Raw genomic sequence first — 18,685 nt, 5'->3', positions numbered from 1 at the left:
GGACAGAAAGATATTTAAATTCGCTCTTGAAAATTAAATTCATTTCTCTTCGATTTTTAGTAAAAATAGAAAACTGATCTGCTACAAGACAGAAGGAAATATAATGTGCTTTCATGGACATCCTTGTCTATCATGGGATCAATGAAAAAACATTTCGTTGTAATTAAATTCTAGACAATACTATGCGTGCACTCGCTCGACAATCTGAACTTCAACAACCCTTAAGAGCTAACAATAACATTCAAAATATATTAAATTTTGATTATCTTCGTTAAAATTGTTCTCTCTTTGATTGTGAATATGATAACAATTTTTTAAGTAAAGAAAAAGCATATCTACAAAATATATAATTGCATTAAAAGCTTAGAACAATTAGCTTTTAAGGGTTAATTAAGGAAAAATATAGAGCAAATAATCTAATTTTATCACAAATACAATATCGCAAGCTATATGTACAATACGTACAATAAGATTAAAATTGAAAATATTAAAAACTTCTTGTACTTCGTCAATCACTGTAATGTCAACCGCATAAGTTAAGATATATTTGCATTTGACATCTTTGATCTTAATCTATTGCTTCTAAGCAAAAATTTACAATAATTTTAATATTTAACGTTAAATGTTCCTCTATAAAAAATTATATTATGTTCTAACAAAATATGATATTTATCGTTTCTTGTATAAATTAAGTTGACAAACTCGTATAACGTACAATTTAATATACTATACAATTCATTTTGAAAAGTATTGCAAAAAATATCTGTCAAATGTGAATGTATCTTGAAAGCGTTAAAAAACAGACTTTTCCAAAACCTCGCTGTTTTATTAATACACGGAAAGCAAGTCCAATAAACAAAATAATTGTTATTACAATCGTCATTAAATATGAATAGAAGTGCTTAAATGTCACGTGTCTGAAAGTAGTTCTATAGAGGAAAAAAGAGTTGTGTAATCGCCGTAGAGAAACTGTTCTTATTAGCGACAGTCAACAGTGTAATAAAGTGTGTGAATATATGTTGTATAATGAAATAGGACGCAAAACGAAAACGGACGCATCTATATCAAATCTGTACTAGCGCAGTAAAATTGTTAACATCGCACAGCTGCGCTTTCAAACGCTGTAATGTATATGACGCATGTTTATATGCTGGATTCTTAACAAAAGTTACATTCTACTTATTTTAAAGAAGAAACTTTGCCAGAGTGGCATTTATGGCGTTTATGTACACGGTGCAATAAAAATTATGATACATGATATATTAAATGAAAAATAAAGAAAGTTATGGAATAAATTTGGAAGAGGGACGTGTAATAGCTTGTGCTTTAGATAAAAGGATAACTTAGCTTTGAAAGAAAGAATAATTCTCTTTCAGGACAATCTTTGAAAGAAAATTCCTGGATGTACGAAAAATCTTACAGTGAAATATGAAAGAAGACATAAAATGTCTTATATCATTTTATAATCTTATTACGAAAAGAATTATTCCACAGCTTCGATTTATCTTCAGATGCACCCTGTACATACGTGGTTTAATACTTCTTAAGATACACAACTGATTACTGGTATAGTGGAGAAAAACTCGACATTGGCAGCTCAATCATAACTATATAAATAACGTAGTTACATGAGTACAGTGACATAGTTATAATTAGATAGCAATTATTTCTTTTTAATTATTTATAATGCATTGTGCACGCAGCTGTACCGATGTACAATATCAATTATGATGGATGATAATGTACCTAGTTATTAAAACTAAATAAAAGATATATATATATATATAACATATGCAGAAGCAGCTACAATAAAGTGAATAATGTGATATGATTGTAAAAATCTATTGTGCATAGCATTAATAACCTTCAGCACCGTTAATCATTCATAATATTTTAGCAGCTCTAATGTTTAAAAAAAATGAAGATTCGTTTTAAATGATGACTACATTCGAGTAATAAAAGGTAATTTATTTAAACAATAATAAATACAATATCCATGAATTTTTCATTTATGAACAACGAAGACAATGTTATTTCAATAACACGTTTCTCCTTGTTTATTTAATATCTTAGTAGAATGGTAATTTTATTAAATAGATATACTTTTCGTATGTTATGTATGATAAGGAGAATTCACTAAATAATACAAACTAAAAAAGACACGTATTTATCATTAAATCGGCATGTAAATAGCTACGATAATAAAAATATGTTAAATATGTTTAATGAGATCCCTTATTTTCATTACATAATTTCGTTTTGAATATAAAGTACATATACCAGTAAATATGTCTTCAATTTTCTCTATTAAATAAATGAATAGTAAATTCATTATTAGCATTCAATTGGAATAGATTTGCAAATTCATTATATCAAATTGGAATAATATTAATATCAAACCACAGAGAAGATACGTTAAATCATAGCCCTTTCTTCTGCAGTTCGTTTGCTATTTCACTCACATACTCATGATATATCCACGACTTTTAGATTTTTTTTCGGCGAAGATATCGATATTCCACTTAAAGTAGGTTTCAGTGCGGAAATTAAAGATCCAAAGTGCTAAAGAAAAGTAATCTGATGCTTTCATTGTAATAAAAAGTCTGGCCATTTCTTTTCGTATTACGGGTCTCTACTTCGGAAACTAGGCGACGAGGAGAACATGAATTACATACAAAATAGAAATGGCAGATTTTCGCCATCGAAGAAAGATGCTCTCTCTTTATTATGAATTTTAAAACATAATGAAAGGGGAAAAAATATATAACATTTTTTTTGAGACAAAAATTATTTTGAAATGGATGAAATGAATATTAAGATAAAATGATAGAATGAATTATATCCAACTCATAAAATGCACTAATCATATTGCAACAGTCTGTGTTGTATGGTTACTATTTTATACGTATGATTGCATTTTGTATACTTTTATTATGCATGTTATTGTATATATATGAAAATGATTTGTGTATATAAATAACAAATTAGTTGGACTTGCATTTCATTTTTTAATCAATTTACGGGAATGTCACTTTAAAAACATATATAAAAGAGTAAAATTTAAACATTTATTTTGTCTGTCTAAGACAATTCCTATTTTACTTAAATTTTTGTTTCAATATTAACTACTGCTAATGTAGTAATGTTATTTTACGTCCAATTGATAAAGTATAGAATGGTATGAAAACCAAACACCCAACCGGTAAAGTAGAGAATCGCATGGAAACTGAACACGCGAGGTACAGGTGTCACAAACAAGTCTGTAATTATAATAATTTTAGCCATATTATCATATCCAGATGTCGCTAGAACGTGCAGATGATTTCGCCATCTAGCAAACGCTTGCAGCAACTACATGCATGTAATATATGAGTTGGGCTGTGCTATTTGGCTCCGGTGTTTGACCGTTTTTGGTTATAGGGCTGGAGCGCGTGTGTCAATCGTTTGTTTGCACATAGTTTTTATAATAAATAGTTTAAAATGTCAGAAATCTCGATGACAGAAGCGCCGCATCTGCAAAAAATAGATTTAACTACTTTAAATCTTCAACAACTCACAGTATTGAAGCAACAATTGGACCAAGAACTCGGTGTTTTCCAAGATTCGTTGCAAACGTTAAAAATTGCTCAAAGTAAATTTCAAGAATCAGGATCATGCCTCGAGAAGATTTCTCCGTCCATGGAGGGTATAGTTACATTAGTATTCTATCCCGTAAATTCTAGTGTAAAGAATCTTTTTGATATTTAGTACTTTAAGGTTAGAAAATGTGAGAATGCTTAACTTGCTTCATTTTAGTAATATCATTGAATTTATTTTAGGTAATGAAATTCTTGTACCACTAACTGGATCCATGTATGTGGTTGGAAAACTGGTAGATACTAATAATGTTCTAATTGATATTGGAACTGGTTATTATGCTCAGAAGAAGGTGCCAGATGCAAAGGACTACTTCGATAGGAGAGTAGCTTATGTTACCGAGCAAATGGAAAAAATTCAGCAACTGGGTCTTGAGAAAAGTAAAATTAGAGACGCGACAGTGGATGTAATAGAAATGAAACTTCAAAATCAAATGCCGAAGGAAGATTGAGAACGCTTATAAAACATCAACTTTTTTAAATTATGCGTTTTTACCTAATCTGTTCTGTACTTTTATTGGTAATGTGATTAAATTACATTGTTCTGTACTTTTGTTAAGCTATGATAATAATTACTTGACATTTTAAAGGAACATTAAATTTTATAGTGATAAGATATTTTAGCTATCATTTTGTGATATTCACATTCTGTAAATGTGTGTTATTTATTAATTTGTTGGCACTACTTTTTATTTTATGCTTATATACTTCTTTCTAATAAATAGTAAACAAATTTTACCACTATTGCAATAAAAGTAACAATTCTATATTTGAAAGTATAAACTATTGCATTGCAAGATGATTTGATCAAGACGAGTAGGTGAGGAATTTGAGTAAAAAAAAGACGAAAGTAACGAAGGTGAATTATTTATTTGTTTTTCACTTAAGTAAAACTTCATTCACAAATAATAACAGCTTTTACCTAGAAACTTGTGATGATACAGTGTGGCAGTTATGTTTTACGGAATGTTTTACGGAAGAGGTATCAAAATCATTGTCAGAGGATAGAAAACACGATATAATAGTACTGAAACAAGTTCTCGAACACTTTGGCGCGACACATCGTCGATCTAATACATAATATTATGACATGTTATTCAGGTTATAAATTCGTCTCGTTGCAACGAGACAGCGCAGGTCGTAATTACATGTAGATAATTAGCTAAATTTTTATCCTATTTACACGAATAACATACGGTCGATATTTATGTTAACGAAAAATTTTTGTCGATCTTCCCTCGTCGCACTTAATTTCAAAATTTTACAAACAATTTGCCCTCTCATTTCGATACAGTCATATACGTATAGGGTGATTAACGGGTTCATCGTTGTTATCTAAAACTGCACAGCAACAGCGTAACTGCGGCATTCAAGAACCATTCTTTAAATTGTGTTGCTGCACCTCCTGAAACAAATAAAACAATACATACGAATCTATGAAAAAAAATATATATAGAACATACAAGAAGATATAACTAGACACTAATATTCATAGATAGTTCTAGTTGTTGAATAGTCAATCTTCAATGATACGAAGAAATTGTTGTTTTGCAATTAATAGTCTTTAAATTAAACGATATATAAAAATACTACATTTACGTTTGTGCCGTTGTACTTTCATTTCTATTGTATCATATAGATGAAAAAATTTTAAACATAGATAAAAGAAATAAAGTAATGCAAATGAAATAGGTAAAATATACTTGCGATATTATAAAGCTATTATTAAAAAAGTTAAAGAAAAGAAAAAGAAAAAGTTATATCTCTCGAATAATACGATTAATTGATTCAGTGCTATTTAAGATCCTGATATTCGAGATTTAAGATTTATAGTAATAGATAGGTACTACACATAAGACATACTTTTCTAGTTAATTTCTTGTAGTATATATTTTGGTATCGTAATACTTTTACTACCATTTATGGTAGCATCAATAAGATTAATTTAAACAGTTGAGAAGAACTCTTCTGATATTATCATAATTTTACATTTCATGCTAATTTCAATGAAACTTTGACGTTACGCTGTGATTGATGTATAATTTCAGTTATTATTAGCATGATTATAGTTTGATTAGCATATTACACGATTGAGTTGAGATTAGCATATTCAGTTGATTATTACTTTGACCTGATCAATATGTTATCAAGTTACTTTTTTACGGTATATACTAATGCTCCATTATTTGTTCTCCGTTTATATACAAGATACTATGTAGAATTTTATTAGTACAGTAATTGATATACAATAGACTTCCATATAATTTGGATTTGTTTATGTGAAGATTTACCATAAATCTTTAGAAGAAAGAAATCTTTGCTGAAGGCGACCTTTGAAGATGTTAACTCCATCATTAATCGGGGATCTGACAATGAATTACTTGAATAGGATATTAAAAAAGGAATTCATCTAAATATATATTTATTCTTTTATCTAGGTTTCTATCGTTAGAATTAGTCGTTATGAATACACATCCAGAAATAACAAACATTTTAATTTTGAGAAGAACATAGTTCATATAATAATTAAAACGGGAAATTATGTAGCCGTTATTTTCTTTCTCTAACGTAAAACATTAATAAATGATGAATATTTATATTTCTCAAAAATGCATATTTATTTTGGGTACGTTGAAAAATACATTAAACGAATATAAAAGGAATTATTAAATATAAAACACTTGAGAAAAATCTCTCCTTTATATTTTGTAATTGATAAAATAATTAATTCATAAAAAGATTCGTTGCCGTTAATCGGAAACCACGTAAGGTCACAAAGCTTTGTAATAAATCCAGAATGCATTATGATACTTTTGATTACGTAATTGATACTTAGGAAAATCCTTGCATAAAGATGAGCCTGATATCATAGGGATTTTAAACAGTACTAATTGCAAAACAAATGGAAAAAATAAGTACCATCGGCGAACAATTATAAATAGATCTGTAAGATATACCGATGTAAGAAGATTCCCGAGTTCCTAGTACAGATGCCAAACGTGGCCGTTCCTCGATCAAAAAAACACCAGCTTGTTTTTTATACAAATGAAAGACATTAGCGTTGCAAACAATATGTAATCTTCCGTTGTTAAAGCTATCCGGTATAATCTCGAAATCCAATCCTGCGATACACATTATTTGCTGATTGTCACTGAGCTTGTCCGTTACGTTCATTATGAAACTGGAATTCACCTGAAATAAAAAATTTCGTTTACAAAACATGAAATTAGGTGATAATACATGACTAATGAGATTTAGCAATTATTTTATTTGCTAATCATTCTGGAACTAGTAAAGATGAAAACAATTAGGTAGGCACGAATACTTTTCGCACGTTGTCTTTTGTGTTACTAGGAGTATAATTTTTTAACGTCACTGGATAATGAAAGTTATAAAAAGATAGCATTATATGAGATATTTTTAATTTTGTTTTAGATTTTAAGTTTCAACGCTATTTGGTTAGATATAAGATATTTAATTAGAGATCATGTTTCAATTACTATTTTTCGTTTACACGAACAAAGGACGATAATATTTTTAGTTTAAAATGTCATTAGATATTTTATGATGGTAATAAATTAATAGTCCGTTAAACGTCCGTTCATGAATAAAATATACGTGTTATTGCCATAAAAAGGACGAAAGGAAAGGAGAATGAACAGGATAAGGACAATACTACATACAGTAAGTACTTCCTGCTTCTCAATAACACTGTAATACTTCTCTCTAGGGAACCATAAATAATTTGTGGTGTATTCAACTACAATTATAATGTTTATCAGATTGTTAGGAAATCCATAAACCGTTTCAGATTGCTAGTTTGCACCGAAATGAGACCTAGGGTTAAATGAAGTTGCTTGTAGTTGAGGATAGCCGAACCAAGTATAATTTCCTGAACAACTTTGTACTACGCTTATAACGGTATCGTGTCGTTGCATTCGCGAATCGATCATTTTCTCAACACGTTTCTTACTGTTGTTTTAATGTTTCGCTTTTTACCTTAATATTACAAGTGGTTATATCAGATTTAATCGATATTCGTTACATACATAAATTGAAAAAAAAGAAAAAGTAATTTACCAAACTTGACAATTTATATTTATTGAAATATTTTGGAGATATTAAAATCTATATTTATAAAATGAAATTTTTTCATTATCTGTAAAATTAAGAATTTGCTTCTTCTATTTTAGTGACTTTCAGATTGTTCAATTATCTATTTATATATGTATACTAATAAAACATAAAATATTAACAGCGACATTACAGTCAAAAGTGAAATATTAAATTCCAATTAAAAGTTCAAGCTTCTTTTTTGTTTCTCAATAATCATTGACGTATGGCGAATTTATGAGAACAGCAAATACCTGTACAGGATCATATGATTGCAGGCCGGTATATTAAATTAAAGACATGTGCAACATGCCTACATCGATACCCGTGTGCCTATACGCAGGAGGAATACGTAAAGCGTGTACAAAATTCAAGAAGTTGCTTAAAAATGATTTATTATTCTTTTTCGACGTTCATTTGCATTTGTAGCGTTCCGAGAACATTTTAAAAGAAAATATTGGAATATAAGTGTATATTGTAGCACATTATTTATGGAAATTATACCCCATATAGGAATAATCAGCACGCAATTCCTTTAATTTTGGAGCTTCTATTATTAGGATAATGTAAAAATTACTTTAGAGATCATTTGCAATAATTTTACACTTCAATATTTTTCCCCTTAACAAATAGTCGTTTACTTTAATTTCCTTAGATTTATTAATTTATTATTTTATTAATACACTTGGGTTTATTAATTTTTAATAATTTTAATTTTTAAAAGTAACATTTAATATTATTTAATATTATTGGATATTGAATAGGGATTGAATTATAAATCTGTTTGTTGTTTCAAAGCGAAGCTTTTTTTTATTGAACACTAGGTTTGATTGAAAGCAGATCAATAAAATTCATTGAAGAGAATGAAATATAGCAGACAAGAGCAGTAACATATTGATTCGAGTTACAACGACAACTTATCGGAAGCGCCAAACATCTCTTGGAAGTTTTTACATCTATCAACCTACCGGTACCCCATTGACAGTCCACGTGACATTTGCCGGAGGGTTTCCCGAAGGAACAGTGCAGTTTGCACGCACAGTATCTCCTACTGCATACCGCACCTTCTCGACTCTTACTTGAGGTTCGCCATTCGGGAGGTCTGAAATCCATTGAACTTCTTAATAACGGAACAAGATTTCGACTTACTAGGTGATAATTAATTTCACATTGGTTGATTTTTAATTTTATTTTAACATTAGTCGATTACTGGATTTCTTTATACGTTTTATATCAATATTATTATTGTATTTATTAATTATTATATTTTGGTACATAAAGTCATTTAAATATTAACGTGTACAACTGTATAATAATGTATAATTTATGTACTACATAATGTATAATTATTTCACTTAAAGAGATTTTTTTGTATAAAGATGGAAGATTTTGTATTAGAATAATTTATAATAATTCTTTACTTTGAGATGGAAGGACTAATATATTATAAAGAGTAGGTTACGAAGGAGAAGAGAAGTTCAGTTTTATTAATGACATTATACTTATAGCTCCAGTACGAGCATAGAAGATATATGCAACAAAAGATCAAATCTTCGTGAATTGCAAAGAATTATATTTTGTTCGTTGCAACGAATTTAATTGAAAATAAAAGAAACTGAATTAATTGTTGTTTCATGTAATTCTCTTAAAACATTGAATCATCGATCGAAATTTTCATTAAAATGTCGTATTTCGAATTATCACAACTCTTTTAATTGTCTTACTAACTTGACGATATCCATTATTAATTATATATTATCCGACCATCATCCGATGCCACGTCGTTCAATTTGATTTATTGTCATTCATATATTTCAAGAGCATATACAGGTACTGGCGACGCGCCATTGTTGGATGAGGTGGACGCTACTTTTTCACCTTGTGGTATCCTGCGGTAAGATATTCCGTATACATAACACGTCATGTACATCTCGAGGGATCATTATGCTGTCCACAGAAGGCAGTCAATTTCCTTGTAGCGGTAGCTGTCAAAGAATTGTCTCACTTCTGAGCTTGAATGACTTCCGCCTGGTAGCTAATCCTCTGTGTCCCGCGATCCTCTCTGTATCACTCTCAAGGACACGATCGCTGAAGATTACCATTTTGAACTTGTTTGGTAATGTTGTGAATGCGGGACGATCATCCCGTCTCGTGAGAATGGAGAAAAGGAAGAAAAGCAAGAGACTGTCTGAGGGATACAAGGCAAGATTCGAAGGCTCGATTCAGTATCGAGCTTTTACGAGCGATCCGTGATCGGAAAGGAGAGGCAATCACCTCGTCTCTTCAAAGAAGAATCGCTACCGTGATTGTGGCGTCGTTAAGTCGACGTTCAACGAGAATACGAGACGGTGGGAACGAGACCCCGATATTCCTTTACCTGCTTGTCTCCACTTCATTTTGTTTTTTCATTCCTTTTTCTATGTTTCGTTGCTCTACCCTTTCGAATCATGTATTAATTTGTCGTTATCGCTATGATCACTCTGTTCATCGCGTAGAGCGTAGTCAACGGCCATAATGAAAAGTGCCATGATGCGAATTGAAGACGCACAGTGTGAATCGATGAAAAAATAATGGGTCACGAAACGGTTGCCGACTTATTACTGATATTCGAGTATTCATTCAATGTATTCATTGAAAGTTAATAGTGCATATTAAAAGGTCAATCCGGAGGAACTAGGTGAGACGATATTGAATGGAAGTAGGGTTATGTTTATCAGGAGTGAGCTGTTAATTAACAGTAACTCGGTTAAGAGAACCGTGAAAGATAAATGATGAAATGAAAGAAGCCTGTTCGGTGAATTTAATGAGACCCACTGTGGTCTCTCTTCTCTTGTTCGTGTGTTTTGTTTTGTTGAGTTTGACGTCGTCGTTTATTTCAATAATCCTACGGTTAGTTTAATTCTGCGTGGATGGAAAATTTTATATTTGTAAAATGTGTTATAAAACAAAAATTGATAAACAAGGAAAGGGGTCTACTTCATAGATTAATTTTGTTAATTGTATGTGCGATCGAAATAATAATAATAATAATAGATTAATTTATTTAGTTAATTCTAAGATAAAATAGCCATGAAGATAAAAACTAATAGACGAGTACAAAACGTTTAATGATCTAACCCGTAGGAAACAATGATTTATATATATAATTCATATCCTAAGGAGAATTTCATCTTGCAGGTTTTTTTAGGAATATTAAGTCAGCGCTAATGTTACAGTGTTATGCAATTTCTTAATATTTCAATGAACAAATTATCCCCTTTGACTGTATTTGCTTATATCATGCAGCTATATATGTAGATATCGGAGGTTGTTAATGTCTTTTCGTGGTTCTAGTGTGAATAGATCTTTGCTTACGAAATGACTTGATGATTACGAGTTTGCATACTAACGAAGAATAGAAATATTGTATATTGTAGTCTGCATGCACTTCTTCTCTTTCAGCCAAAAGAAGCGATGTATGCTAATTTCAAATTAACTTGCATATGTTACGAGCAAAACATCATATTTAAACAACTTGCGTTTCGTACTTAGACAAATTGCGTTTTAAATCAGCAAAAATCTGAGCTATTTAATTCTTCTAAACTGTAGACGTATATGTCAAATTTAATTAGCATCTAACGCAAGTAGATGCAATAACTATTTGTTATAATATTAGTTTCTATGTGTCGGCCGTTCTTCGTATGAATCGAAAATAAAATTGCGGTACTTACTAGCCACATGCATGTAAGCAAGGTCTACCAAAGTAGTGAATGATGGAGAATCGCCAGAAACCTCGCAGAGATATTTTCCAGTGTAGTTTGGCTGCAGGTCCCTTAAAACTACGCGATGATCATCACTTTTATTTAGCTGCAAAGTATCAGTAAAAATCTATTAATCACACCTGAAACAGGATATCAATTAGCTGCAATTGAAGTTAAAGAACGAACACAAAAATATAGTTAAATAAACGAAGAAAAAAAGAAATATAATGAAAATCTTCAAAACAAAACGTATTTTCTATATCTTGAAAATTTAGTGATGGGATGGTAGTCGGCATCAATATCAATCGTGATGGTTAGTTTCATATTTGTTACAAATGTCGATAAAATATTCCTGTAAATATGTTTTCATCATGATGCAACAACAAATTTCAGAGATTTTCCACGTATTCGATGCATTTCGATGAAACATAAATCTTGAAACGTTGTGTGCATCTATCTGTAATACAGAATAATTGTTTTATGTCGGCATAACTTATTCGAATAAAATTCGATATCGATAGTTGTACGATAAGATAAGCGCATATTTTTCTGCGAACGTCATCGTAATCGAATTTGGAACGATGTAATTAAATTAAAATTGAGAAATCGCTCCAATATGAAGCCGGCCGGTTCATGCTACTGTGACTCGATACAGTTCGAGTAAATTCAGCGGCGATGATTACAGGAAGGTCTGAACTGCGAACGGAGCGCGTACCATTTATTGCAAATCGATCGCATTTACTCGTTCCCTTTGACATCCTCGCACATTCGCCCGTTTCTGACAAACAATACCTCACAACATCGATTAATTACATGTTGCCAGTGGCAGCATATAAATCACACAATCAATTTTCGTCGAGTGGTGTGAACACTCTCATGATCTAAGTTGCCAATCGACCGTACATATTCATTGAACGAACACAATAACTTAACATATTTCTTCATACTTGAACGATAATCTGGATGCGCGATAAGGTCGAGCTATGGAATTTTTTAATTTTGCAAAAATGCAAGGAATATCGATATTCAATTTCTTGTAGTGTCTCGATACTTCGTGGCATTTTAATAGATAATTAAACACGCGGATAAACTTTTAAAAAATGTAATTTTAGTTTATTGTAGCATCGCTTTAGTTTATTAGTAGTTTATTGCTTTTCGGTGATAATTTTTATTGCGTTTTTTTTTATACTTTCATGTTATGTAATATTTTAACGTGGTATATCGCTAAATAGATTTTTATGTATGAATACATGTAATATGCAAAAATACATAAAATATGTATAAGAAATATGCACACGCGTTATAACATCTAGCAGGTAAAAATATTCCTAATTATATATTACATTTTAAATATACAGAAAACGTAACACAATATATAATACATTAACTTAGAATTATATTTCTTCGTGACTGAGATATAGTCAGGTGGATCGATTACCAACGCTAAGAAGAGGATAATTTCTTCCTTCTGTTTGAATTAATAATAACAATAAACGATATAAACGATAATATTTACAATTAAGGCACTTGAAAGTAAAATCTTGTCCCTGGCTTAATCACAGAACCTTGAGTCTCAAAAGAGCAATTTTTAATATTCCTACAAATGTAGGAACTTTGCTGTTTCCTAATATCTTAATATCACTAATGTGACTTTGATGTACTATTTCAATTCTTGCAGACGTGTGAAAAAAGCAAAGAAGTAATCTCGTGGAAATAGCACGCCAGATTTCGCTCGGAGGTTAAGTATGGCTCGCTCGTTCGTAAGAACCTTATAGCGTTCCGATTTCTCAGCATACGCACGAATCGGGTGTATAATTTTCATTCTCTGAAAATATAACATCGCGGTGTATTGTTCATGCATTCGAAGAATTATGTGGAGAAGAAGAAAAACGGATTGCACGGAGAGAATTACGGATGAAACGTATCGCTGGGAAATAAGTAGGGATCGATCGACTATATTCGATCGGAGTGCAGTCACGCATCGGTTCGGTTGGTTCATTGTACATACCATTTCACACCATGTCTCTCTCTAACCTCCATCGATTCGACAATTCGCTGCCGGCCACCACGCATAAATTCATCCTGGCTGACTGACAATTTTAATAATGTTACTGTTTGTGAAATACGAAGTGCCAGTGTCTGTTAACCCCATGTACACCCTATTCCCTTCGTTCTATTTGCTACTGTGTGTGCAATTGTACCTACAGTTGCACCTATGATTCCCTTAGGGAATACATTGCGACAAAAATGATGCAAACTATGTAATGGCCAATGAATTTACATGATGATTACGTGTTGAGTCGGTGTGAGTAGCTTATAGAGAAAGCATTTCGAATGAAAGAATAATTTTCTAGCTGAGAAATTGATTTTAGTTGCGATACAAACAAATAAATGATCGAACGGAATTATGTCTTCATCAGTCTTTCGTCTTTACTCGCATTTAAGTATGCAGCTACAGTATGTAATTTCAAGTTGCCTTGCGTTGAAGTATTTATCTTGTGATGAACAATGTTGCTGATTTAGTTATCGTGTATAGATATCCTGTTTATGTGTAAGATGTATACATTTTTTGTATGTTCTTATAAATAATAATCTTTATTCTATTTTTATTAATTTTATCTTTGATTCATATATTTAGATTTACGCTTTTTACAGGCTGTCAATCGGAAGGAAACGATATAAGGTATTACTATAATGATATTACGTGACGTTGAGCTGTTACGAATGAATGCTATTACCTTGTTACTCTATGTTTTATTGCGTGGTTATTATTGACTGATCGATGTGTTATATTAGGATCCGGTGTTTACTCGAAAGTAAAAGTTATAGACGATGTACTTGGGAACGCTGGATACAGTAGAAATTTTTTTAGGAAAAAGACGGAAGTATCTGGAAGAAAATGTTGCCTGCTAAACAGGTTCCAGCGTTTAGTTTTCTATAAGATATTCTGAAGACGTTAGGTACGCTAACATGCCATAAACGAGTTCTAGAAATTTTCTTTTCCTTGTAACTTTAATATGAAAATAATAATATAATTTGTTAATTAAATTTTATACATATGCATCAGTAAGCAGTTCTCGAGTTATAAATACTAAGTATAATGCTAAATAAATTCGATTTTAATTTTATTTTAGCAAGATTTTTCAAAAATATGATTTTTACCTAAAGCCGACTGTAGAAGTTTACTATGCTGAAGCAATTTTTAACCGGACTAGGCCATAAAAGTCGGTATTACTAACTTATTTTCTCTCTTACAGATCAAAGGTGGCTAGAATCTTTTGGCGCATCGTGTAAGATTACAGCGCTATTCAGTAGTAGACTTAGAACGGGGCTAAAAAGAAAAATATTCATTGCGATCACGATATCCATTGACCGAGAAAAAGAAAATTGCAAGGGAGAGGCTAACGCTACATCTAGCCTACTAATAAATTTTTATTACTTTTATTAGTGCTTTTAAACACTTTTTTTCCCTCACTTTAAGTACATATTATTACATATGTTATATACTATGGATAAGAAACTTGTATAAATATAGCGAACAGAGTTCACGATACATAAGTACACACGTTATAAACATTAGTTTGAGAAGATTATTACGGTTGTCGAATGAAATTATTTCATTATTAACACTTTATACAACGTTTGAATATATTTTATGAGATTTGCAAATTATTCATTATTGCAATATTCATGATTTGTCTACCAATCACATTTCGATAAAGCAAGAATATACCTACGTAAATTGAACTACTTAATTATTATTAAATCATAATTATTAAAGTTTATAAAACATTATCAATTTGAGAATTGAGATCCTCCTGAAGTTTATAGATCAAGTTATATATATTGTTTTTTCTTAAGGGAGATCCAGGTAAATATTAAAACACAATATTACGTAACATTACATCACAGCTTATTCGTTTTATCTATTAGAAAGTAATTGATAATTGATAATTCTCGTATAAGATTATTTGTAGATCTAAATCTATCAAAAGAATATAAGGATATAAAACACTTTTATTTATAATAATCTTTCCTTTCACAAATATTTAATTCGACGAATACAAGTGAGGTTAAATCCAGTATTACACCAGTTTCCACCTAAAAACAGGGTGAGCATACATCAGCTCCAGAATTAATCTTGTCGAAAACAAAGTTTCCCGGCGAACATGTATCCGTATAAAAAAGAGGTCGTATCGAAATTTTTGTTGCTCCATATATTACTCCCCGTGAAGTGGTAGGTGTGCGTTACGATTTATCGATTCAAGGGGTTGTCCGTACTTTCCGCCGGTAAAATCTAATTGGAAAAGCATTGCGTGCATGAAAACGCTCCAGTGGTTAGTCGGTCGATCGTCCACGTTGGTTCGTGTACATGGAATTCGTGACGTCGCGTAAAGCCCTTAACAGATTTTTAACTTGCATCGAAGCGTTGATTTTGTGGCGTCCACTCGTTTCTTTTCTCTGATACGCGTTCCGCACTGCACGCGAACACCGTGTGCTTTGTTTCGTATTGTATCACTCCTATATAGCTCCTAAATAGTTCTGAAATAGCTTTATGGGATCAAAGAAAGTTGTACTTTTTATGGAAGAAAGATACTTTCGATACGGATTTCGTGACTTAGTCGGACGATAGGATAGAAGATAATTTTTCAGTGATTTGTGAAGATAGCTCATTGTATAATTTTGAAGAAAAATGTTTCGTTTTGAAACTATGTTAACTCTTTCAGACTATCATGGGGCGAAAGTTCATTGTAATGTATGAAGATTACAGGGAGAGAACGTAATGAGGTACGTTTTCTATTTTTTACAGAGAAAGTAATTTTGCGATTCGTTATGCTGTCCATTCATCTCATTATCAAATTTGGGTTTCTTTATTCTCTTCAAAATTAAAAGATATGGATAGATAATTAAATTTTACGTAATAAATAAATCGAATTAAAGTAGTACAATAGTTTTAAGCGTAGAATTGCTTTGTTGCTTCGATGTATTTAAGAAGGGTCGATAAGAGAATTCAGAGGATTGTTTCAAGATTTCGTTAAATTAATTAAACTGTCTAAAAGAACATGGTTTACACCCGGAAGCTTCGAGCAGTTCCAACTAATCAGGATTTCTTCCAGATCAGCCAGTCGTAGCAACGGTACATTCTGCTTGGTCACCAGTATTTGTGCACGCTTTTAGCAAATTAGAATGTGACTGACGAAATTTTAACGTTCTATCGATTGTCTGTGTACTAGAATGGAATATATGTTTTTGCATTTTCTTAAAAATACCGATCCTTCATTGATTTCCTTTTTTCTTTGAATTTTCAATGCTTAATATATAATAATGATTGATAATAATATTTTTTATGTTCTATCTTTATTTCTTAAAGTACTTGGAAGATAATAAACTAATTTAAATACTTATCTATTAATTCAGATAGATGGCAATACAAGAAAGATATACATATTTCGTATCTTCTCTGTTCCCTGTTCAAATGTTTAATTCCTGACAATTTCATCCATTAGAAAGCTCGCAGCAGTATAGAAAGTACAGAGCAATATATCTGTTTCGAAAGCTTCTCTAATCAATGTTTCGAGTATTACCCTCACATAAATCGTTGCCACCCTCACTATTCACGGTACAGCACCGTAGACATAAAAAAATTAGTCAATACGATTTAGCAGTTAAAAAATAATTCTTGAAAGTCAAAAGCTAACGTTAAAACAAGAATTATTATTATTTATATTAGTTTCACAGAATTCAAAATTATACTTAAATTATGTTTTACGTAATATATAGCAAATGTATTTTTTTCAATGACACCAAAATATTGAAGATATTTGTTCTGAAAAATTTTGACATGAAATTTATAAATTATTCTTTAATTATGTATGATATTTTAAAGATAGTTAAACATTGATAACGAAGATACTGCTGTGAAGAACATTTTAAATTAAAAACTATGGGTAACAAAATGTCAATTGGCCTGACATAATTGGGAAGTTCATTAACAAAGCTAGGAAATGAAAATTTCGTAGATGTTCATGCCATGAAAAATACAGCGAATACAGGGTGTACATTTAATTACTTAAAAGATATGGTATATGTGCTCGTATATAGGTATGTAGTTTGTCAGGTACAACTATATAATAAAGTAGGACATGAATGGTACTAACAAACTTTCACGCTTAGCGAAACTTGGGGAAATATAATCCGAGAGACTCACTTCCGTTTCCTCGGTTCTCGACGATTGCACGTCAGGTGCGAATGTAAAACGTGATTCGCACAGGGTCGCCTTCCAACTTTTAATAAGTAAGAAATTCTGGGAGTGTTCCTAGCTCGAAATAACTCGACGACAATTCTCTGAGTAGCGTCCAGCAGATTACTGTTGCGAAATCTCAAAAACCGCCTTATTTAACCAACTTTAATTAGTGAAACAACCGATTATAAGCCATCGTTTAGATATTTTTCAAATCTTAACATAAAAACATTGAAATATTATGAACTTATTAAAACAGAAATAGAATAATTTATTTAAGTAATGTAAATCAAATAATCGAAGGGAAAAGATCATCTTTGACATTGTGCAATTTTATAAAAATAAAATATTTGTGAATGATACTGAATATTATATGAATAGATCGTAAGACATGAATACTTACAATGACCTTATTACCCAATTCTCCAAAAGTACTTGTCGGTGGCAACTCTTTAGGAACGTATCGAAAAAATTCAGAACCTTTGTAGTACCATTTCATTACGTATAAAGTATCTGATTCTAAATCGTATCCGCAACTCATATTGACAGTCGTGCCAGCTGCTACAGCCAATGGAATATCGATAGATATATTCTTAAGTCCGCGTACACCTGAAAATAAAATAAAACGATATGATTGTTCCACTAGCATTTATATACATATAGTAATATATGATACAGTACGAAATTTGTTTCTGTATATTTTGATGCAAGAATTATATAATACAAAAATTTCTTATGAAGATGATTTGTATGTAAAATGTTACGTTTTATGAAATTGTCTATAAAATAATATTTTAATCAGATTTAGGAATTTTGCTTAATTTAATTCAGATTGACATAATTGTGTTTGTCTATTATTAGTCGTTTTAATATATTTGAATTCTCTTTCTATCTAGTTGCTATCTTTTTTCTACATCTTTCTATCTCTTCGCCCCATTTACTCTTTAGGATACATT

General features: G+C 31.0%; 2 protein-coding genes across 3 annotated transcripts in view; one reads left to right on the top strand and one right to left on the bottom strand.

The window, feature by feature from the left end:
• The first annotated feature begins 3,356 nt into the window (after positions 1-3,356).
• On the top strand, positions 3,357-4,251 carry LOC117204962 (prefoldin subunit 5). Its single transcript, XM_033442915.1, has 2 exons — positions 3,357-3,685; positions 3,819-4,251. The coding sequence occupies exons 1-2, from the start codon at positions 3,481-3,483 to the stop codon at positions 4,085-4,087; spliced, it is 474 nt and encodes a 157-aa protein (XP_033298806.1). The 5' UTR covers positions 3,357-3,480; the 3' UTR covers positions 4,088-4,251.
• A 235-nt stretch (positions 4,252-4,486) lies between these two features.
• The window catches only part of LOC117204960, a 60,226-nt gene continuing 46,027 nt past the window's right edge, over positions 4,487-18,685 (bottom strand). The window contains exons 2-6 of one of the 2 annotated variants that reach the window (XM_033442914.1): positions 18,133-18,338; positions 11,459-11,594; positions 8,717-8,850; positions 6,593-6,827; positions 4,487-5,040 (exon numbers count right to left, since the gene is read on the bottom strand). In XM_033442914.1, the coding sequence (XP_033298805.1) occupies positions 4,967-5,040; positions 6,593-6,827; positions 8,717-8,850; positions 11,459-11,594; positions 18,133-18,338 (785 nt within the window). In that variant the 3' untranslated portion in view covers positions 4,487-4,966. Of the gene's footprint in view, positions 5,041-6,370; positions 6,828-8,716; positions 8,851-11,458; positions 11,595-18,132; positions 18,339-18,685 lie in introns of those variants that run through there. The other variant, XM_033442913.1, reaches the window with a different exon arrangement.

This window comes from Bombus bifarius, unplaced genomic scaffold, assembly GCF_011952205.1.
Source record: "Bombus bifarius isolate JDL3187 unplaced genomic scaffold, Bbif_JDL3187 scf7180000007984, whole genome shotgun sequence".
Lineage (NCBI taxonomy): Eukaryota > Metazoa > Arthropoda > Insecta > Hymenoptera > Apidae > Bombus > Bombus bifarius.
This window is presented reverse-complemented; position numbering and strand designations above follow the sequence as displayed.

Excerpts from the sequence above, each read along its gene's own strand:
- LOC117204962 (XM_033442915.1), top strand. The coding sequence starts at position 3,481 with ATGTCAGAAATCTCGATGACAGAAGCGCCGCATCTGCAAAAAATAGAT. Across the intron at positions 3,686-3,818 it reads GATTTCTCCGTCCATGGAGG|GTAATGAAATTCTTGTACCA; the intron begins GTATAGTTACAT and ends AATTTATTTTAG.